At 47.8% G+C, this 18637-nt stretch overlaps 1 protein-coding gene across 6 annotated transcripts in view; it reads left to right on the top strand.

Annotated features, from left to right (window-relative positions):
• The window catches only part of PCGF2 (polycomb group ring finger 2), a 37240-nt gene that overhangs the window by 1442 nt on the left and 17161 nt on the right, over positions 1 to 18637 (top strand). For 3 of the 6 annotated variants that reach the window (XM_027824433.3, XM_037886725.2, XM_027824435.3), the window contains exons 2-3: positions 12691 to 12830; positions 14137 to 14233. In XM_027824433.3, the coding sequence (XP_027680234.1) occupies positions 12719 to 12830; positions 14137 to 14233 (209 nt within the window). In that variant the 5' untranslated portion in view covers positions 12691 to 12718. Of the gene's footprint in view, positions 1 to 9928; positions 10270 to 11316; positions 11394 to 12690; positions 12831 to 14136; positions 14234 to 18637 lie in introns of those variants that run through there. The other 3 variants (XM_043536724.1, XM_043536726.1, XM_043536725.1) reach the window with 3 other exon arrangements.

The raw sequence follows: 18637 nt of genomic DNA, 5'->3' as shown, positions 1-18637 counted from the left end.
ATCGTGGCAACAGAGTCAAGCGGAGCTGTGGGGGGAGGAGGGGGGCATTTTCTTTTGGTTTTAATTGTCGCGATGTTTTGCGAATCAATATGGAAGTCCAACGAAGCTATCTGAATGGGGCTCCGTTTCTTACATCAGAAAGAGAGAAAGGAGATGTAGGAATTAAAATCCACTTTGCAACTCATCTCCCTCGCGACCCCACCACGCAAACAAACAATAAATCAATCCCCATTGAGATCCCGCCAGGGCCTTTTTCCTTTTCTGTCTTTCTCCCTCCCCAACTACGTGTGGACACCTCGCAGCTAATTAGCCCGGATCGCCCCTCCATGCCTGATGAATAATAGATTGCAATAGAATATCGAAATGAGCCCACAGCTCGGCTTGGGGGAGGGGGGCTGGGCACTAAAGGGGCTCTCCTCCCCCGCCCCCCTGTTTCCATGTCGCCTTTTTTCATTAAAGGGGGGCCATTCTTCTTACTTTGGGACAGAATAAATAAACAAATAAAATAAAGAATTCCCGACCCCTCAAAGAGTCAAAGACCCTCTATTTCTATAGCTTTCCCTCTAGAATTCAAGGAAGGAGTTCTTGGATAGGGAGACATTCATATATATTTCCCTTCCCATTAAAGAGTTACTTTCCCTTTGTCTATGGAACTCTTTCTGGAGGGCATATATTTTTTTCGGGGGGGTGGGAATGTGTGGGATAGAGGGAAGGTTTTATAATTATGTAGGTCCCTTTCTCCTTCTCCAGTTTAGCCATCACCTCTTCCACAGAGCTATGTGATGGAAATATTCTCTCCTCACCCCAGATTGTATTATCATCATTATTATGGAGCGTCTGCGCACAAAGCCTGCTTTGTTTGGAGAAAAAGCTGCATGAAATAACGCTTGTGTAACCAAAAAAAACCCCAAAACCAAAAAAACCCCAAAACCCTCTGCAAAGAGGATCGATGTTCTGTTTGATATTGATGGGGCAGGACGGGGAGAAATCTCGTGTCAAGGGGCTTTTGTAGTAGTGAGCCAATTCTTGAGGGAAATGGGGCTGGTTTTGCCTTTTGAAATCAGAGCCCTGAGTTCAAGGTTCGCCATCCCCTTCGCAGAGTGGCCAGGAGTCGCGCTCGTGTGTATGGTCTTAGGCGGGGTGGATCCAAGTTGTGAATGGAGGGAGCCCCGTTCCATCCTAGAACGTCGGGACCGTTTCTAGTGGCCGGGCAGGTGTCCGTGTATTTGTTCTTCCCCGGCCGAGGTGACAAACCACGGGGACTTTTCTCGTATGGGTTCGAGGCTTGTCTTAGGATCCAGGATGGAAGGCTCCATTCAGGGAGCTGAGCACCTCCCTTGCGCAGCCTGGAGTCGGGAGAGGGGGTCGTACAGGAGGATGTAAACTTCGACAAACCAAAACCTCGTAGCGTTTTATCCCGGCGATCGATCCCTTTGTTTACATTTATCGACAAGTCCCTGCGATATTCCTGAGTGGGGGCTGGGGGGCTGGGAAGAGAGAGAGAGAGAACATTTATGAGCCAGCGAGCTCCGCTTCTTTGCGAATGGCAGGTTTGCACCTGGGTTGCTTGTTCGCAAGGTTGACCGTGCGCAGTGAGCGCTGCTTCGCAGCTTGAGGTGTTGTGTGTGTGTGTGTGTTTTGTGTCTGGGGGATTCCTCCTGCCTTCGAGTATTGTACCATTGCTGGAGGGCTTCCCCGCTGACTTGACAAGTTTTAGAATGACATGCAAAAGGAGGGACTTGGGGGTTATTTCTTAGCTGGGGCAGACAGAGAGGAAGGAGGGGGTGACAGCTGTCTAGAGAATCGACTTTTAGTTGGACCAGAGATGGTGCAAATCACTGCTACAAGGCAACAAGGACTTAGGGTGCGGTTTGATGAAAGGTTTCGTTATGGCTGGAAGTTATGGGGGACTTTGAAATGTCCTCCTCCACTCCCCGCAAACTCGGTCTCCTTTCTCTGCAACGGCTGGGAGTGGCGAACCGCTGTCCCGGCGAGCTTGGGAGCAGGGGAAAAGAACTCCCGGAAAGGTGAAATTCACCCCTTGGGTTGAAGTGCACCGCTGAGTTCATAGACCACCCTCCCCTGCCTTCGGGTGGTGCGAATTGCCATCTGGGAACATAGACTCACCTTCTCCGGCTCTCTTCCTTTCGGATGCTGGCCAGTCACACACCTGTACCCGTGTCCCCAATCGCCCCTTTCCAATGTGTATTGGGAACAACTTCAACAAAAGAACCCGTAAAGTGTTTCTAATTCTCAAGGCCCAGTGGCTGGAACTTTCACTCCCAGGCCTAGCCGGCTCCTGCCTTCAGACCTTGTGGTCTGTTAACAATGATTAACTACGCTGCGTGAAAAGACAAAACAAATAACATCAGATCACAAATAAGCCAAGATCAGACCTGGAAATTCCAAATTCCTTTTACCTCCACAGGGAGGGCGCTTCATTTTTAAACAAGCACCATTAGAAAGGTTCTCCCGGACTAGGAACCTCCCCGGGAAACCCACCGAAAAGCTAGCCCACCGCTCAACCGGATTGAAAAGTGACAGCAGCCCATTGGGGAGCGATTGAGCCGCTACTGGGAGCACTAGGAGGGGTGATTCCCTGCTACCACTGAAGCGCAGAGCAGAGCTTTGCCACCGTCTTCCACTGGGGCATCACTCCCCCCCACTCCCCCCAATCAGTGTCTTCCAAAATAAAAAGTGAGTTTACTCCAGATACCTGTATCCACCCTCACTGCACTGGTAGCCTGGACTGAGCGCCGTGCGCCAGATTTTCAAAAGAACTCTGCTCTCATGTAGGCACCAAAATAAGCCGCCAAATCGTCACGCTGGGTGCTGGACCCCCCACGCCTCCTTTTTGTTGTTGTTGAAAATCTTGCCCTTATTTCTATGGCTAAAGTTGAGCTGGGCTCTTTGGAAAATCTGGTGCCCAGCACTTGAAAATCGGGACCCATCATCACCTCTTTTGAATATTTGGCACCTCTTCTCTGCATGCTAGTGATTTACACAGGCAGATGGACTGTGGGAATTTGCTGTCATGCCATTGATTGTGGTGTCTAACACAACTCAGCCTCCAAACCTCTCCAGACTGCTGCAGCCAATATGCTTGTCACCAACAGATGTGATGCCAAGGGTTTTTCACTGGAAAAATACTTAATTACTAACAAATACACGTTGCCCTGGACTCCCACAACTGCTTCTGGCAGGGCTAGATTCTGTAACAAGTCCTCTTCTGGGGCTGGAGAAACCTGCAGCAGCCAGATGAGATTTTTTATTGATTCTGTCCCTTTCTGCTCTGTTGAGTAAGTTAAGCACCTAAAAGGGAAAAGGGGGAAAGAAAGAAAGAAAAGGAAAATGACTCCCCCCCCCCAACAGTATAAACTGTAAAACTTAAGGGCTGCAAAAAAGATCCAGTTTGATCTCTTGGATTTTTTAATACAAATTCCTTGGAAGAACTTTAGAGAAGAAATGCGAAGAATAAAACGATCCCCAAACAGCCTTTAAAAACTCACAGTGAGGGGGGCCCGATCCTATCTGGGCTAAACTGGAGAAGTCAATCGAAGTTTTGTCTGAGGACATGGTGGAGAATGGGGCTCGCTGGTTCTGACAAAGTTCCCTGCTGCCTTGGAATTCATCCCTGGGACTTCCTGACAGCATTTCCATGAGCTGCTCTTAAGTCTGAGTCTCTTTTAACTTGTGCATGTTATGGACAAACCCTAATGATCCAGATACATGTACACTCTAACAGCAGGGGTTTCTGAACTGCCGCCTGTTCCCTGAAATATAGAAAAAAAACTCAGTTCTCTTCCTCGAAATCAGCAGCCACTTCATTGACTGGCTCTGCGTTTAGACCAGGGTAAATTAGAGCAGAATCTGGCCCTTTGTATAGAATTGCTGAATACTACGGCTCTCCATTAGCCCTGGAGGACAAGGGACGGTTAATCTAGCATGGAGTGTTCTGTTCAGCTGCGTAGGGGTACTTGGTGGCTGGTTTGTTTTTTATTTATAGCTCCGAGAAAGCAAGAAGGACTAGCAGGCTAATGCTGCTCTGACTGGCTTTTCCACTCAATTACTCACTGTTTCCTCTCTCTCCCCCACCTCCTCAAATCCAGTTTTGGGGCCCGTCTGTGGAAATGCTTCTCTTCGCCTGCATAAAGCTGCATTCTTGGTCAGATGCTGCCTTGAATGCTTCCAGAGGAGATAAAAATGGTCCGCAGTTGCAGTGAATTTGGGAGGAGGGGTGTGTGAGTGTGTGTGTGTGTGTGTGTGTGTGAGAGAGAGAGAGAGAGAGAGAGAGAATCAGCCACCACTGTTTTGGTTACATCTGTACAAATATTTTCCTGGTTCTGAGGAAGGGGGCCGGGGGTGTGTGTGTGCTCGCTCTGCTTAATTCTCTGAATGACCCCTTCGTGGGGGGAAGGGGGGAGAGAAAGCGGCTGGAAATACCTTAAAGCTGCCCTTAACATTGAGAAGTTGATTCACGGGTCAGCGGTAGGTCCAGGGGCAGAGATCTATCTAATTTCCACTCTCCTGTTCCACTCTTACTAGTGCCAAAGGTTCCAGGCGCCCCCCTCACATGTGAAAAACCTCTCAGACTGGAGTCTTCTGGCTTATTAACTAACTAACTAACTAACTAACTAACTAACTAACTAACTAACTAACTAACTAACTAACGGTTGTTGTTGTTATTTATCTGCCGGGGAAAGCCCCAGAGAACATCATTTCTGAGTCGACAGAGGGGGAGTGGAGGATCTGGAAATATATAGGCTCTGACCTGAGAGGCAGACGGAGAGAAAGGACCTTGCTTTTTTTTAAGGGTACTGCAGAATCGAGAACATTTGGACGCTGGCTTTTGGCAAAAAGTTGTGGGTTTGTTAGAAAAAAGGAAGTGAGGATGTTCACTCCAAAAGTCCCTGGCGGTGTGAAGTCTTCTTGACTCTACACTGACTTCACCTGAGATTTCCAAGCAGTTTTGGGTGCCTGTCTTGAGATACCTTAAAAGGATCTGCTATTCAGAAAGTGCTGGCACCCTCCCCCAAATTAAAGCACCCCAAATCTCCAAGCCCTTGTGAGGCTCTTCACTTGTATTTTCTTGGGAGGATTTGAGCTTCCTCTCTACATTTTAAAAGCTCCGATTCATCTTCTTCTAAAACCAAATCAAATGTCAGGGTAAAAGATCAGAACAATTCTTATTGTTCCCCTCTCCCCCCAAATCTGGTTTAAAAATTGAAAAATATATGCAATATCTTCTGTTAACAATGAGTGTGGAAACTTAAAAAAAAAAAAAAAAAGGGCAGCAGGATATACGTGTGTATATAATAGCAGGATGCATAGCCCACAGGTTTGCAGGAAATCAACATGCAAAATAATTTATTTCCATGGGAGGAATAATCTGTATCTCGGAATTATTGTCTGCTTTTAAGATGTTTTTTTCTCATCCCTTTCAAACGGGGATGGTTGCACTGCAGACCTGCTATCGCATTCTTGCGAGGCAACGGCAGCAAAGCAAAATTGTTTGGTAATAACCAGAGAAAACTTTGGTGATCTGGAAAGATAACGTGTCCTCGGCACAGACTAAGGGAGGCTGAGAGAGAGAGAGAGAGAGAGAGAGAGAGAGAGAGAGGGGAAAAAGGGCGATTGCTCCGGTTCTGGAGCCTTGTGGCGACTTTAAATCCAGACCCACATCTGAGGTCACGTGCCCTCCCGCTTTGTGTAAACCCTCTTCTCGCTCCTCACACTGTAGTTTGCAAACCCGAAAGGAGAATTTCCTGTTGTCGGGATCTGATGCCTCCTGTAACTGCTAGCAAAGGCTACATTAACCGGCCACGTCGCGGGTGTCGCTTTGTGAAATGAGGGCGTGTCTATTTTGCAAAAAAATAAATTATATGTCATTATTATTATTATTATTATTATCATTATTATTATTATTATTATCTTATTCATAATATTTTCTAATGAGCGTTTGGGAGCCCGCATTACCAGCTTGGCATGTCTTGTCTGGGTATAAATGATGCCTCTCTGTATTGCCAATCGATATGTTGTTTTCCTGCCCACTCCCGTGGAGTTAGGAGTTGGAAAGATCTGGATCCTTCTGCTCAGAAAACTTGCCCCAGGGGTGGAGAAACTAGCTAAACTGTTAGAGAAGGTTTCAGAGTAACAGCCGTGTTAGTCTGTATTCGCAAAAAGAAAAGGAGGACTTGTGGCATCTTAGAGCAAATAAATTGGTTAGTCTCTAAGGTGCCACAAGTCCTCCTTTTCTTGCTAGAGAAGGTAGCAGGAGGAGAAGTGGTGAATGCTGGGTGTTCTGCGAAGGAGTGGGGTATACATCTGGATTTCTGGGGACTGTGCCCTGGAGGAGAGACACCTCCAACGATTCCAGCCCCGACGCTGTTTAATCAAACCATGAAGCAACACGCTCCACTTTGATATAGTGCTTTCCACCAGAGGACCAAGGAGGAGCCCATTACAAATATGAAATGACTCAGGCTTTACAGCCAGGTGGGGGAAAGCACCATTCCTCTAATTTCGCAGGTGGGGGAAACTGAGGCAGAAGAGAAGAAAGGCGCCTTGCCCAAGGTCATTACCAGAGCAGGAGCGTGGGGGGAGGAAGCAGCTCGCCAATCTCCCAGTTACATCACAGACCAGTCTCTTTCAGGTCCCTAAGGAGTTAACCTTTTAAAGGGAACGGGATGCCTCTGCAAAATTAAGCCCAAAGGGGGCATTTAAAGGCAACCAGCTCTTGGTTTAGTGTAGAAGGGGAAAGATGCATCAGAGCTGTTTAAATAGGTCTTTTTTAAAAAAAAAAAAAAAGGAGGGGGGTATACAGGAAGGTAGGTGGGTGGGTGGACGGATGCGGGAGTGGAGGAGGATTGACTTTGTTTATTTTCTGGGGCTGGGGGTGGGGAAAAGGTCAGGGCGGTGGAGGGTGCTTATTTTGGGGGCGGGGGTGTGTGAGCGTTTTTAAAAGGAGCCTAACCAGCGCCAGCCATATCTGAGTCATGAAATCATGATTATTATCATCCGTTTTTATTAAAACCGGTTTGTGCTGGCGTCTCGGGCTCTCCCTCCCCTCCACCTTCCCCTCTCTCCTTTAGAGACCCGTGACGCCATTTGCTAGACGGGGAGGATAAAATAAAAGGCAGGCGCAGGGAGCAGGGGACCTGCAGAACGCATTGCCCTGCGAGAGCCCAAGTCACTGGAGGGGGATTGGATTTCAGGTGCACCAAGCCGGCCAAAGCTCCCCCCCCTCGGCTTGGCTGTTGGTGTTGGCATCTTGCCAGCTGTTACCCTGCAGGTAACTATAGAAACCAGCGCACAGGGAGCCTATCAGCAGCCCCAACGTCACCTGCGACTTGTAAGGGGTCTGGGGGGCACTTCACTCTGGAGAGCTACCTTGATGATGCTGAGGCTTGAAGGGGGCGGGGGGCGTGTGGGGGGAGAGACGTGCTGCTATTAAGTGTAATCAAGGGGTGGGGGGAGAGGAAGCAAACAAGCCAAGGGGACCCCCAAAGGGGTGTGAGAAGTGCTTTTGCCTTGGGAATCTACAAAGGGAAAAGGGGCAGGGAGAAAGGTGATGGGGGCGGGGGGGGAACAATAACCCAGTCCGGTCCAGAAAGCAGAACAGGCGTTTCCAAAAACCCACGAGCCTCTTTCTGACCCGCATCTATTGTGTGGTTGGCCTGTTTGCAAACCACCCACAAATGCTCCCCCGCGGGCAGGCGCTAATGCTGGGGGGCAAACCGCGCTCCTGCTCCCCTGAGCTGCCCGCTCCGAAGGGGGTGGGTGTGACTTTAGCCTCCGCCGAGAGCAGGCTGGTCCCAATTTCTCCTCGGCCCCCTTCCCCTGAGACACGCCCATCTCTGTGCTTAAGTTTTGTCCCACAGTCTCACCTCCGCGGCTTGGTCCCCACCTTTGCCTTGAAGTTTGATCCGTCACTGTACTGATGGGGGTTCTTTGATTGGTATTGGGTACAGCGTCTGTGAACGTTAAGCGCTTTCCCCATCATTGTGTGTGTGTGTGTGTGTGTGTGTACACACTTCTGCACCTATCCTTTACAATGGTTCTCCATCCCAAGGACAACCCCCCTCTCCCAGGTGGCTCTGAGGAATCCCTCAATGCGCTGCACTCGATCCGATATAGATTAACGCCAGGTCTGGATTATAATAGGTGGATAAGCTTCCATTTTTCAAATCCATCCCCTCCATGCCCGGCATGTGGAGGACTTGTTAAGAAACAGCTCATTTGGACTAGCCACGAGAGGGGGGGTGGGTTTTTTTTTATTGAATAACAAGGGTTTTACATAAAGTAAAATAAATAAATACCCCCCCCCCCAGCGAATGGCTTGTAAGGGGACTGAATCTGTGTGTGTGTGTGTGTGTGTGTTCCTAACAGCCTGGCCTCCGACTGACGTCACGCACAAACTCATTTGCACAGAAATAGATTTTATTTCAGCCCCCCCCCCTTCTCCCCTCCACCTCGGATGGTTGTAATAATATTCTGGCTCCTGGCCAAGTATAGGAGTTACCATAGAAACAATAAAACGGCAGCGATTCGGGGCCCCAGCTAGAACGTCTCCTATAGTAAATATTAAAGTAACGGGAAGGGGCGGCGGGGGGCGGGGGGAGGGGGGGGCGAACACAGCAATTACATTGACATCTGCGACTTTCTGCAGCTCTCTGCACTTGATTGCATCGACTGGTGATGTATTTCCCAGGGGGACTAGATTGTAACCCCACTTTATTTCGTGCAGCAAACATCCCGCTCAGGGTCTCAAACTCGGGATAAAATGTTGGCAAAACCCGTTGTTTTTCCCCTTTCCGTTTTGTCTTCTTTCGTGTGTGTATGGGGGGGGGGGGGAGGGCATGGGAACTGCCCCTTGCAGACAAGTCATGTTTTTCCGCCACTAAAAATTCTGCCCGGTGCTTATTATCTTTGTGCCCAGCCCTGGAGTTTTCACTCCAATCCCCTTCTGCTTTCCAAGCAACGATCACACCCTCTCTCTCCCGGGGCGTGCATATGTAGACACACACTTAAAAAAAAAAGTCTCCCAACTACCCCCCCCCCCCGCAGCAAAGCAAATGTATTCATTCTAGCCAAGGCGAGCTATTCCCCCGCCCCCCCCCCCCCAATCTCTATTTGGGTGCCTGGCTGTGAAAAGCCAAAGCAGGTCACAGATTTGAAAACAACGAAGCCACAAAATTCAGCGTGCCCTCGAATCCAGGTACAATTGTTAAATTCATCTCCTGCCTTAATGAGGTGTGTGGCCCTGTGCTCTGTCACGGGCAAGGGGCCAGCAGCCGGTTCTGGAGTCTCTATAGAAACCACAAGGCACCGGCGGAAAATGCCTTTTACCATAAAACAAAATGCACTCCTATTAAAACATATAAATACCCCACGGGAGGGAGGAATGCAGACAAAAGACCGAGTTCCCATTCACACCAGTTGAGGCTTGGGGAGAGGGGCGTTGGGAGCCGTTTAGGGGACATCCCAGCAAGGACAGTCTCAATCCGGATTTCTTTTATTGGGGACACCCCCCACACACACCCCAGAAGTCCAGGAGATCCCCTACACGCCTGCCCTCTTTCCTTACTTTTGGCAGATATTTAGGAGAGGCGCTTCATTGCGGTGGGTTTAGGGCCCAATCCCACTGCCAGCTCCCACGGCCTAAAAATCCACCCCCAGGCCCGCAGAACAATCAGGCGATGCCTGGCCCTCGCCCATCGGCCCGGAGGCGAGTGGAGCCAGCTTTTTTGTTTTTTAGCTGGCACCAGTCGCTCCCTTCCCCTGCCTAGATTTCCCCCGTGGAGGAAGAGCCTGTCCCTTTAAATGCGGTCCCTCGGTCTATTCCCCACCGAGCCATACGTATCCATCTATTTAAATACCCCCCCCCCCCGCGCGGGTGTCGGTGGCTCTGATTGGGGGGCGAGGGGGGCTGGTTTGCATGCATGAAGGCATTGGAAAGGGGCGGTGCTGCGCTCGGGCAGGCGGAAAAGGAGCCGGTCGGGGGGTGGAGGGAGACAAAGGTGCCGCTTCGCACCTTTGCCAGGCTGGCCAGCCCCTCCGAGCCCCCGTTTTCCGCTCTCCCCGCCCTGAGCCTTGGCTGGCAGGCGAGTGGAAGGCAAGCGGAGGCCCCGGAGCCTGGTAGGGCCCCCCGCCGGGCTCCGGCTGGGAGATCGGAGCGGTGAAGGACAACAAGGGAAATGCGAGTCGGGGGGCGCTGAGGTTTGGTGGCTGGGCACCTTTCAGTCCGTGCCCGGGGAATCACTGACTGCGGTATGTGCCCACGCTGCGCCACCGGGCACGGGGAATGGGGGCGGGGGGTATTTGTGTGCCTGGGTTAGGCTGCAATGAACGACCCCACTGTGTGGGTCTAGGCCTGTGTGTGTGTGTGTGTGTGTGTGTGTGTGGGAGGGAGGGGCAGTGGATGTGTTCTAGAGAAGCGGTAGAGATAATCAGAGACTGTTTTGGGTGGGTGTGGCATGACATGACAATGCCACGCGTGGGTGTGGACGGGTGCTCTCTATTCTTCCATGTGCTAATGGAGGGGGGGGGCAGATTATGGTCAGCGTTTATGCATGATTAGAAGGGAATCCTAGCGTCCTGCATTGTGTTTGTAGATGGGTGTGTATTTGCACTCTAGATGGTGCCATAGGTACCCATTCCGTGTGTGTGTGTAGCGGTTGTATGGCAGTTTACATCTTCAAAGTAGGGTACCAATATGGTAGATAATGGACGCACGCATGAAATAAAATATAGACACACGCTGATTACAAAATAAGGCGTGAAGAACATAATTGTCATGTATGCAGACTCGGTATGAGTGTACAGACACACAATATGAATGTGCATGTGATGGTGGTAACACTATACCCGTGTGTCTAATATGACACTGCTTTGAAGTTGTAAACTTGTGTGTGTGTGTGTGTGTGTGTGTGTGTGTGTGTGTGCAGATGATTAATATTCACCCAGCCCGCCTATTTAATGTGTCTGGGTGGTGTCTCCTCTCTGCTTATTGTCTATGTGCCTCTATATTGTTAATTGAGAAACGCACGTGTGATGTGTGTGTCATAGGGTATGACACGCCTGTCCTTCCGCTCTGGCCGTGAGATGGGCGCACGCAGGCACCCACAGGTCATGTAAAATCACACGCAGCGGGGCTTCTCGCCTCTGCCTTTCTCCGGGCTTGTGCGTTTAATGAATTGCACGTTAATGTTCAATTACACCATTTATCTGATTTGTTCCGGACCATGGCCTTGCTGGAGGGAGGGGGCTGGGAGTGAGCGTGGGCCCGGGGGAAGACCACGAAAGAAAGTGAAATCTCCCCTCGGCTTTGTTAGCCGGTGTCAGCAGGAGGCTGGGGAAGAACGAAAGAGGACACGTGGAGAGCCAGAACCAAGGTGAAGCTGTTTCAGCTCCTAGCTGGGTCGGGTTGAAATGCCAGCAGCGTGGGGCTGCTGTGATCCTTCTGCTTAAGGGCCGCAGACTTTGCTCCTCTTTCCCCCCCTTCTTCTCCTTTTCCTTGAGGTTTGCCCAACACAAAAGGCGGGCTTCATTTGGCCTTAATTTGATTACAGATGATCTTGTAATGGGCTACAGCTGTGGAGAAAGAGGCAGGGAGGTAGTGTGCGTCCAGGCTTTGGTGGCAGAGGTCCACTTGGAGGAAGAGAATATTGGGGATGGAGGAGTTTATTGTTAGCTGACAATGAGCAATGAGGCTCTTGATTTTTATTTTTGTTTAAATATATAATTTAGAGGGCTCTGGGGCATTCCCTGGTAAGGGCTCCATTTAACAAAAAAGTGTTCCTGTAATAATCTCCATCCTTGCATCTACAAAACAGGCAAAATCCTGAGTGGACAACCTGGGCTGGATGTGTTCGGTTTAGACCTATTATTTCTGCCCAGCTTTGAAACTCAGTAAGGAAGCAGCTATAAAACCTGAAACCTGCATGTTGTATCTGTTTCTTACCTCCTTTACTACCCAAATTGGTGCGTCACTTCTTTATACTCAGCTGGGCTGCCCGTTGTTTTCTCTGAATTGATTTGCCTCCATTTAAAGAAATAAAACCACGTTACTAAATAAATTCCTTATCTTGTATGTGTTTTGGTCAGGATTTGGGAGTAAAGAGAGATTCACTGTATAATGTAAGCTGTAGGATCACTATGGGCCAGATTGTAATGCTCTAGGTGAGTTATATCTTCCCCCCATGAGTATTATTATTACTTTACACTTCTATTGTGGTAACACCCAGACCAGTTCTGGGCCCCTAGGCGCTAGGCACTGTGCAGACCCATAACCAGTTAGTGTCATCAACAAGATTACATTTGGAAAGGTTGCTACCCATTGTAAAGTTGTCCCAGTCGGACTCTGCGGGGGCTGAAAAAGAGGTGTTTTGTTTTGTTAAAATACAAATGCTCAGTCCTCTCTCTGTATTATTGCAATTTCAGAGGCTTTGCAAGGCCTGACCACAGAACCCAGATTACAAGGTGTATGTGTGTGTGGGGAGGGGGAATAAATCCTAAAACCAGAGACTCCTGTGGTTTGTAACCTATTGAGCCATTTGCTTCTGGAATGTTGCCTTCGCTAGCTCCAGCTGATGACTTGGTTCTGGTTGCTGTAATATTCCAGGAGGGGTGATGACCCTGTAGATGCCACTAACTTGATCCTCGGGGTGGGGTGTGTGTGTTTGTTTCCAGAGAGGATCTGCTGAGGCCCTGATCCAAAATGCACAGAACCACCAGGATAAAGATCACGGAGCTGAATCCCCACTTGATGTGTGCTTTGTGCGGTGGCTACTTCATAGACGCAACCACCATAGTGGAATGTTTACACTCTTGTAAGTTTCCTCTGTACCTAGGTGGGGGGAAACAGGGGAAATCAGCTGTTCCCAATGAAATGCTCTCTTCTTTCATTCCACCAGGCAGATCTCCTTTCTGGGTGTTAAGCTCAGAAGCCAGCTGGTGGTGATGAGAGATTCCCCAGCTGCTCACCAGAATATAACCCCATGGGCCAAGATTTTTCCAAAGTGGCTAGTGATTTTTTGGGTGCCTAACTCGCGATCCCTTTAAAGAGGGCTGATACTAGTTTTTCAGGAAGAGCAGAGCTCTCCCTTCCTGGAAACCAGGCCCTCCTTGTCATGTGAGACACCCCCAAATTTGAAGCACCCCGAACCCCTAGTCACTCTTGGCCTAAGATTACCTGTTCAATAATTTTGAGGTGAATTGGGGAGGGGGTGGTGAAGCTAGAATCCTACCATATTTCCAAGGAAAACTGCTGCATCCCTTTGGGTGGAAATGCCAAAGCTGTGGATTTCTTCAAGGAGACCTTAAAAGGTGGGGAAAATGAAAACTGATACACGGTAATATTTTTTCACACAACATGGGATTAAACTTTAGAACTCACTGCTACACAAATTCACTAAGGCCAAGAATTTAGCAAGATTCAAGACATTTCTATGGTTGTCAAGAATAACCAGAGTTATAATTAACAACAACAAACATTTGGGAAGGGACCCTTGTGCTATACAGGGTGTAAGGCAATCTCTCGCTATTAGAGATCAGAATGAGAGCTATGTGTGTAGGAGGCGGATAATCCCATATCTACCTGCTTTTGGGTTCTTCTACCTTCCTCTAAAGCATCTAGTTCCAGCTGCTGTTCACAGACAAGATCCTAGACTGGCTGGACCCAGGGTCTGCTCCAATCTAGTAATTCCTCTAATATGCCTGCAGAAAGAAGCAAGGTGTAAGGGCAGCTGTGCCTTGATAAGAGGGGAATGTGGAATAGCCCCTACTGGTGGGATCCCCCTCTCATTGATATATGGCTGCTAACAGCTGGATTAAATAGAAGCTGTCACAGATTACTTTCCAATCAGTGAGGGTAAAAAATTATCTTGCCCAGAATGTCTAAGCAGCTGCTTGTTCGCTGTGGGTGAAAGCCAGCCCTGTACAGAGGGCCAGGGAAAGTTAGACACCACTTCTATCCTGCTTCGGCACCATTTATAAATGGAGCCGAAGTGAGACTTAATACCTAGTGCTTAAGTGGCGCCTAGGCCTTGTGCTGACTCTGCCCCAGGGTGATATTCACCCTGTGTGTCTGTATGTTGATTTTACCCTATTTATTTTTGTCTTTCTTTCTTCCTTTAGTCTGTAAAACCTGCATCGTCCGTTACCTGGAGACCAACAAATACTGTCCCATGTGTGATGTCCAGGTGCATAAAACCAGGCCCCTGCTCAGCATCAGGTGAGGGAATCTCACTGTTCTGGATCTTGCCCCCCAGCCCCAAATATGTGAGAACATGGAAATTGGGAAGCATCAGGCTCTGGATTTCTGCTGTAGCATGTCACTGAGCCCCGCGGTCACAAGGAATTCTCATCCCTGCTTTGCTGCAGTTGGGAGACAGATATTTTGGCCTAACTTTTCCAGAGCCACTAGTAGTGCTTTTGGTTGCATCCATTATTTAATTTATTTATGTATTTATTGAGAGAGGGGAAACTTGGGACGCCTGAAGGGGCCCTGATTTCCAGAAGGTGGATGCACAGAATTAACAAATAACGAGGTCCCTTTTTAAAGTCCCCCAGACTGGGCACCAAACTACTAGTTGCTTTGGAAAACTGAGGTCTTTGTATGTAATTCTGACCCTTATTCAGCAAGGTATGTTCCTAACCATCAGCATGTGGGAAGTCCATTGTCTCCAATGGGACTAATTTACTTTCATAAAGTTAGGCACGTGTGGGACTCAGGAGATCTGGGTTAAATTCCCAGCTCTGCCACAGACTTCATATGTCATTTAGGCCCAGAGCCTCAAAGGCCTCCACCCAATGGAGTTAAGCACCTACCTACCTACCTACCTTTGAGGATCCAGGCCTTAGTCTCTATGTGACTCCGTTTCCCATCTGTCCAGTGGAGACAACAGCACTTCCCCACCTCACAGGGATGTTTTGAGGATAAATCCAGGAAAGATGGTGAGGCGCTCACGTACTACTGAAATGGACACCGTACAACTACCTTAGTTTGCTGACTCAGGGCATAAGCAGCAGAGAATCACAGACCTTTGTGTTGGGAAAGACCTCTTGTGGTTTTCTTCCTTCAGCCACTCCAGTGGATGCTCTAGAAGATCAGGAGTGTTATTTTCTACTAAAGAGAATAAGCATCTTCAGTTGAAGCCAAGTGAAACCTGTCGCCCCAGAAGAACAGGATTTGCACTCTGCAATTTTACGCCTTATAGCATACATGCTGGAACAGGGAGGGCTGCCGCACCCCCGGCTCAAAGTGGATTCCATTATATACAGGATTTACAGTTTGGTTCAATGAGTCTCAGGACACCCCACTGTAAAATTTGTTCCTGCACCCCTGCCTTATAGTCTGCTAGAATAGCCTACTAGACTATATCTGATGCCTTATAGTCTACTGTATGTAGGTTATTTGAATGTTGACCCAAAATCTCTCAACTCCTTGAATGCTTGTGGGGGAGGAGAGGAAGGAATGATCAGAACCAGAACACCCTAACTTTCATGTCTCTCATAACAGCTACACAGGCTAGGGAATTCTGTACACTCATTATTTTGTGTTTGATGTCATCATGGGCATTCCTGGAGTGTTTGACCTCATAAGCAAAGCCCCGGCAGGGCTGTGATGTCAAGATAGTCCCTGCCTCCATAGCTTCCAATGTCTCACTAATTGCAGATGCAGTGCCTAATGTAATGGGGCCCCACGCTCTGTGCTGTAGAATATCAATGAAATCCGAGCCGGAAGGACAGACGACAAGGGTCATGACGGAACAGACAGGACCAGGAGCATCTATGAATGTTCCAGCCCCCTTTAATGATGCTGTAAAGAGATTGGGATGATTAATTAGCAGGGAAAGGCCCAATGCGAGTTACATCCTCTGTCAGTTTGGACTGAGTACCTGAGGTCATCTTTAGACATGCCCTGACCACAGATGTCAGGCTTTGAAGCCACGACAAGAGAAATTTAACCTGAGCCCGCTTGTGGTTTATAATTCATTGATCCCTTTGCCTTGGAACGATGCATCCTTCTCCCAGTGGAGGAGGATTCTGTGTGAGCGTGCGGCTGGCCGTGCCTGGGCTGTTACTATTCTGGGTGGGTGGGTGGTTTCCAGAACCCCGTTCCATGCCCAGAACCACTGGGATCAAACGAATGCAGTCGAACCCCCGTGCTTGGTGCATGCTTTATGCCAGCTTCGCCCCTTCCCCATTCGTCTGGCTTCCCCAAACCCAGACATGTCTTGTCAGTTGTAGAATTAGCTCTGCAGGTGGTTGGCATAGAAACCATTAAGGCTGCAATACATCACTAGGGGCTTTTTTTAGCTCTTCCATGTAAATTCGTTTCTGTAGTAACACTTTTCTTTTTTTTTCTTTTTTTGGTTCCCTGTGAAATATTTACACTCTAACTCCCACAGACCTTTCTGCTAAATATCTCTGAATGTGTGCACAGACCCAGACGGAGATGCACTCTGCCAACATACAGACAGACACAAAGCAGCAGGCTAGAATTGCACTGATCTTCCAAGCTCTGAGATATCACCCGAACCTTAATTTATAATTTGCATTGCAGTAGCTACTAGTCATAGACAACCCCTCCTTCCCCCACCATTGTGCAGATCTTTGCATCCTTGTCCAATCAGACCCCAATTTTCATTGGCACTAGGGTCCCTTTACACCACTTGAGCAGCATCAAGGGGCCTGGATTGTGAATGAGAATCAAATCCACAGTCTTCTCTCTCTATTTTTATCAGAGTCAGGTAGTTGAGGCAGTCTTGGGAATCAGAAGTGGGTAGGAAATCTGTGTCAGCGTCTGGAAGAAAACTTGTTCAAGTCATATGGGTAACCTAACTCCTATTGAAATCAATGCAAGTTAGACACCTAAATACCTTTGAGGATCTGTGCCTTAGACCAAACATTTATAGGGTGGATCCCTAAACTACTTCTTAAACAAGGGGCCTGACCTTTTCCCAGAGGTGCCCACATCTCTCATTGCATATCAGTCAAAGTTTATTTTTAGGCATGCAAACTTCAAAAATTTAGCCATAATCTCTTTCTCTCTTGGCTTCCCCATCTGTAAAATGGGTAGAATTATCTCAACTTGCCTCACATGAAGGTCTTGGGAGACTTGATTCACAAAGGTTAGCAAAGAACGTTGAGAGCTTCAAATGGAAGGGGCTAAAGATGAAAGCCCTATATTTGAGCAAGGTATCTTTATAAAAGGGCAAGGTTATTTATTATATTATAGAAATAATTTTGATACATGATCAGTGACCCGGATGTTCCCATTTTTTCCATTTATTCTTGGAACTAGAGCTGTAGCCCTGCTTTTTGGGCCAGATCCAAAGTCCTCATGACTTCCCCATTGACTTCATTGGGTTTTGGATCAGACTCTGAATTTGCATGATTAGTCACTTTCCTTTCTCTTTTCCTTCCCCCTCCATCTGAGTTGCATGATACCCAGCTGTGTTGTCAGAAATGTCAGTCATGACTATTTTAAGGACTATGGATTCTCTCCTGCCAGGTGCTTGGCACCATTCAGCACCAAGTTTCGGGATACCAATAATATGCAATGGGATTATGACATCCCAAATACACCTGGGACCCATGAGGACTGGTGTCCATCTGTGACACACAGTGGGCAAACACCCTGGGGCTGGAGCTATTGGATGAAATGGTTATTGACGCAAACAAGCATAATGACCATCTTGTAATTAACTAGCCAATCAAATGACAGAACTTGCTCTTTCATTCGCTTGCTGTAAATTACAAAGCAAATTCTATGTGTACATGTAATAAATAATGGCAGAGGGTGGTCTCTCAATCCTGTGATGACACCAGCAAGGAATTATAGATCAAAGGGACATGGTTAGGCTAAAAATATCATTTTCAAGAATAGCAAATGACTGCCCCTTTTTATTAAAGGCCTTCTATTATTAAAGTAGGAATAATTGCAAATACAACTGCCTTGTCATCATTAACATATTTGTTTTCTTTTGACACTTGACTTATGGTAATTTTTTGAAATGCAGCTATCCAATTTAGGGCAATTTCAGTATACAATTCAGGTATTTCAGTGCCTATAGATGCAAATAGATACTTAATGGTATATACCAAAGTGTCTTAATGAGTTTGATGTCTGTCTCCCATTGAAGTGCATGGGATTTTGGAGCCTGTCCTGCTTAGGCACATCTGTCAATCTCATTAGGTACCTATTTGCATTTTTAGGGGTCTAAATGCCTTTGGAACTCTGGCCTTAAGTCACTTTTGCAAATGGGACTTAGGGATGGGATTCACAAAGATACCTGCTTGCCTAATTCCCCTGGAAATCAATGGAAATGAAGCACCTCGGTACTTTTGTGAATACCAGCCCTACACCACTTAGGTCCTTTAGAAAATGTTACCCTCAGACAACCAAAATGTAGAACTGGTCCCTTTCTGCTTTGGTTTATTTTAAGTTTCACTGCTTAGTTTTTATGTCCTACAAAGCAGCAATATTTGGGTTGCAAATACTGCAGAGGGATGTCAAAGCCTAAACAAAACATGGTATCTTTATAATTAAAAAAAAACCAAAAACCCATGGAAACATTTCTATTGATCGTAGAGATTTGTAAAAGCTGGTAGGGGGGTATTCAGGATTGTC

This window comes from Chelonia mydas, chromosome 27 (genome assembly GCF_015237465.2).
Source record: "Chelonia mydas isolate rCheMyd1 chromosome 27, rCheMyd1.pri.v2, whole genome shotgun sequence".
NCBI classification, from domain to species: Eukaryota; Metazoa; Chordata; order Testudines; family Cheloniidae; genus Chelonia; species Chelonia mydas.
The sequence above is the reverse complement of the archived record's forward strand: the minus strand, read 5'-3'. Positions and strand labels throughout refer to the sequence as shown.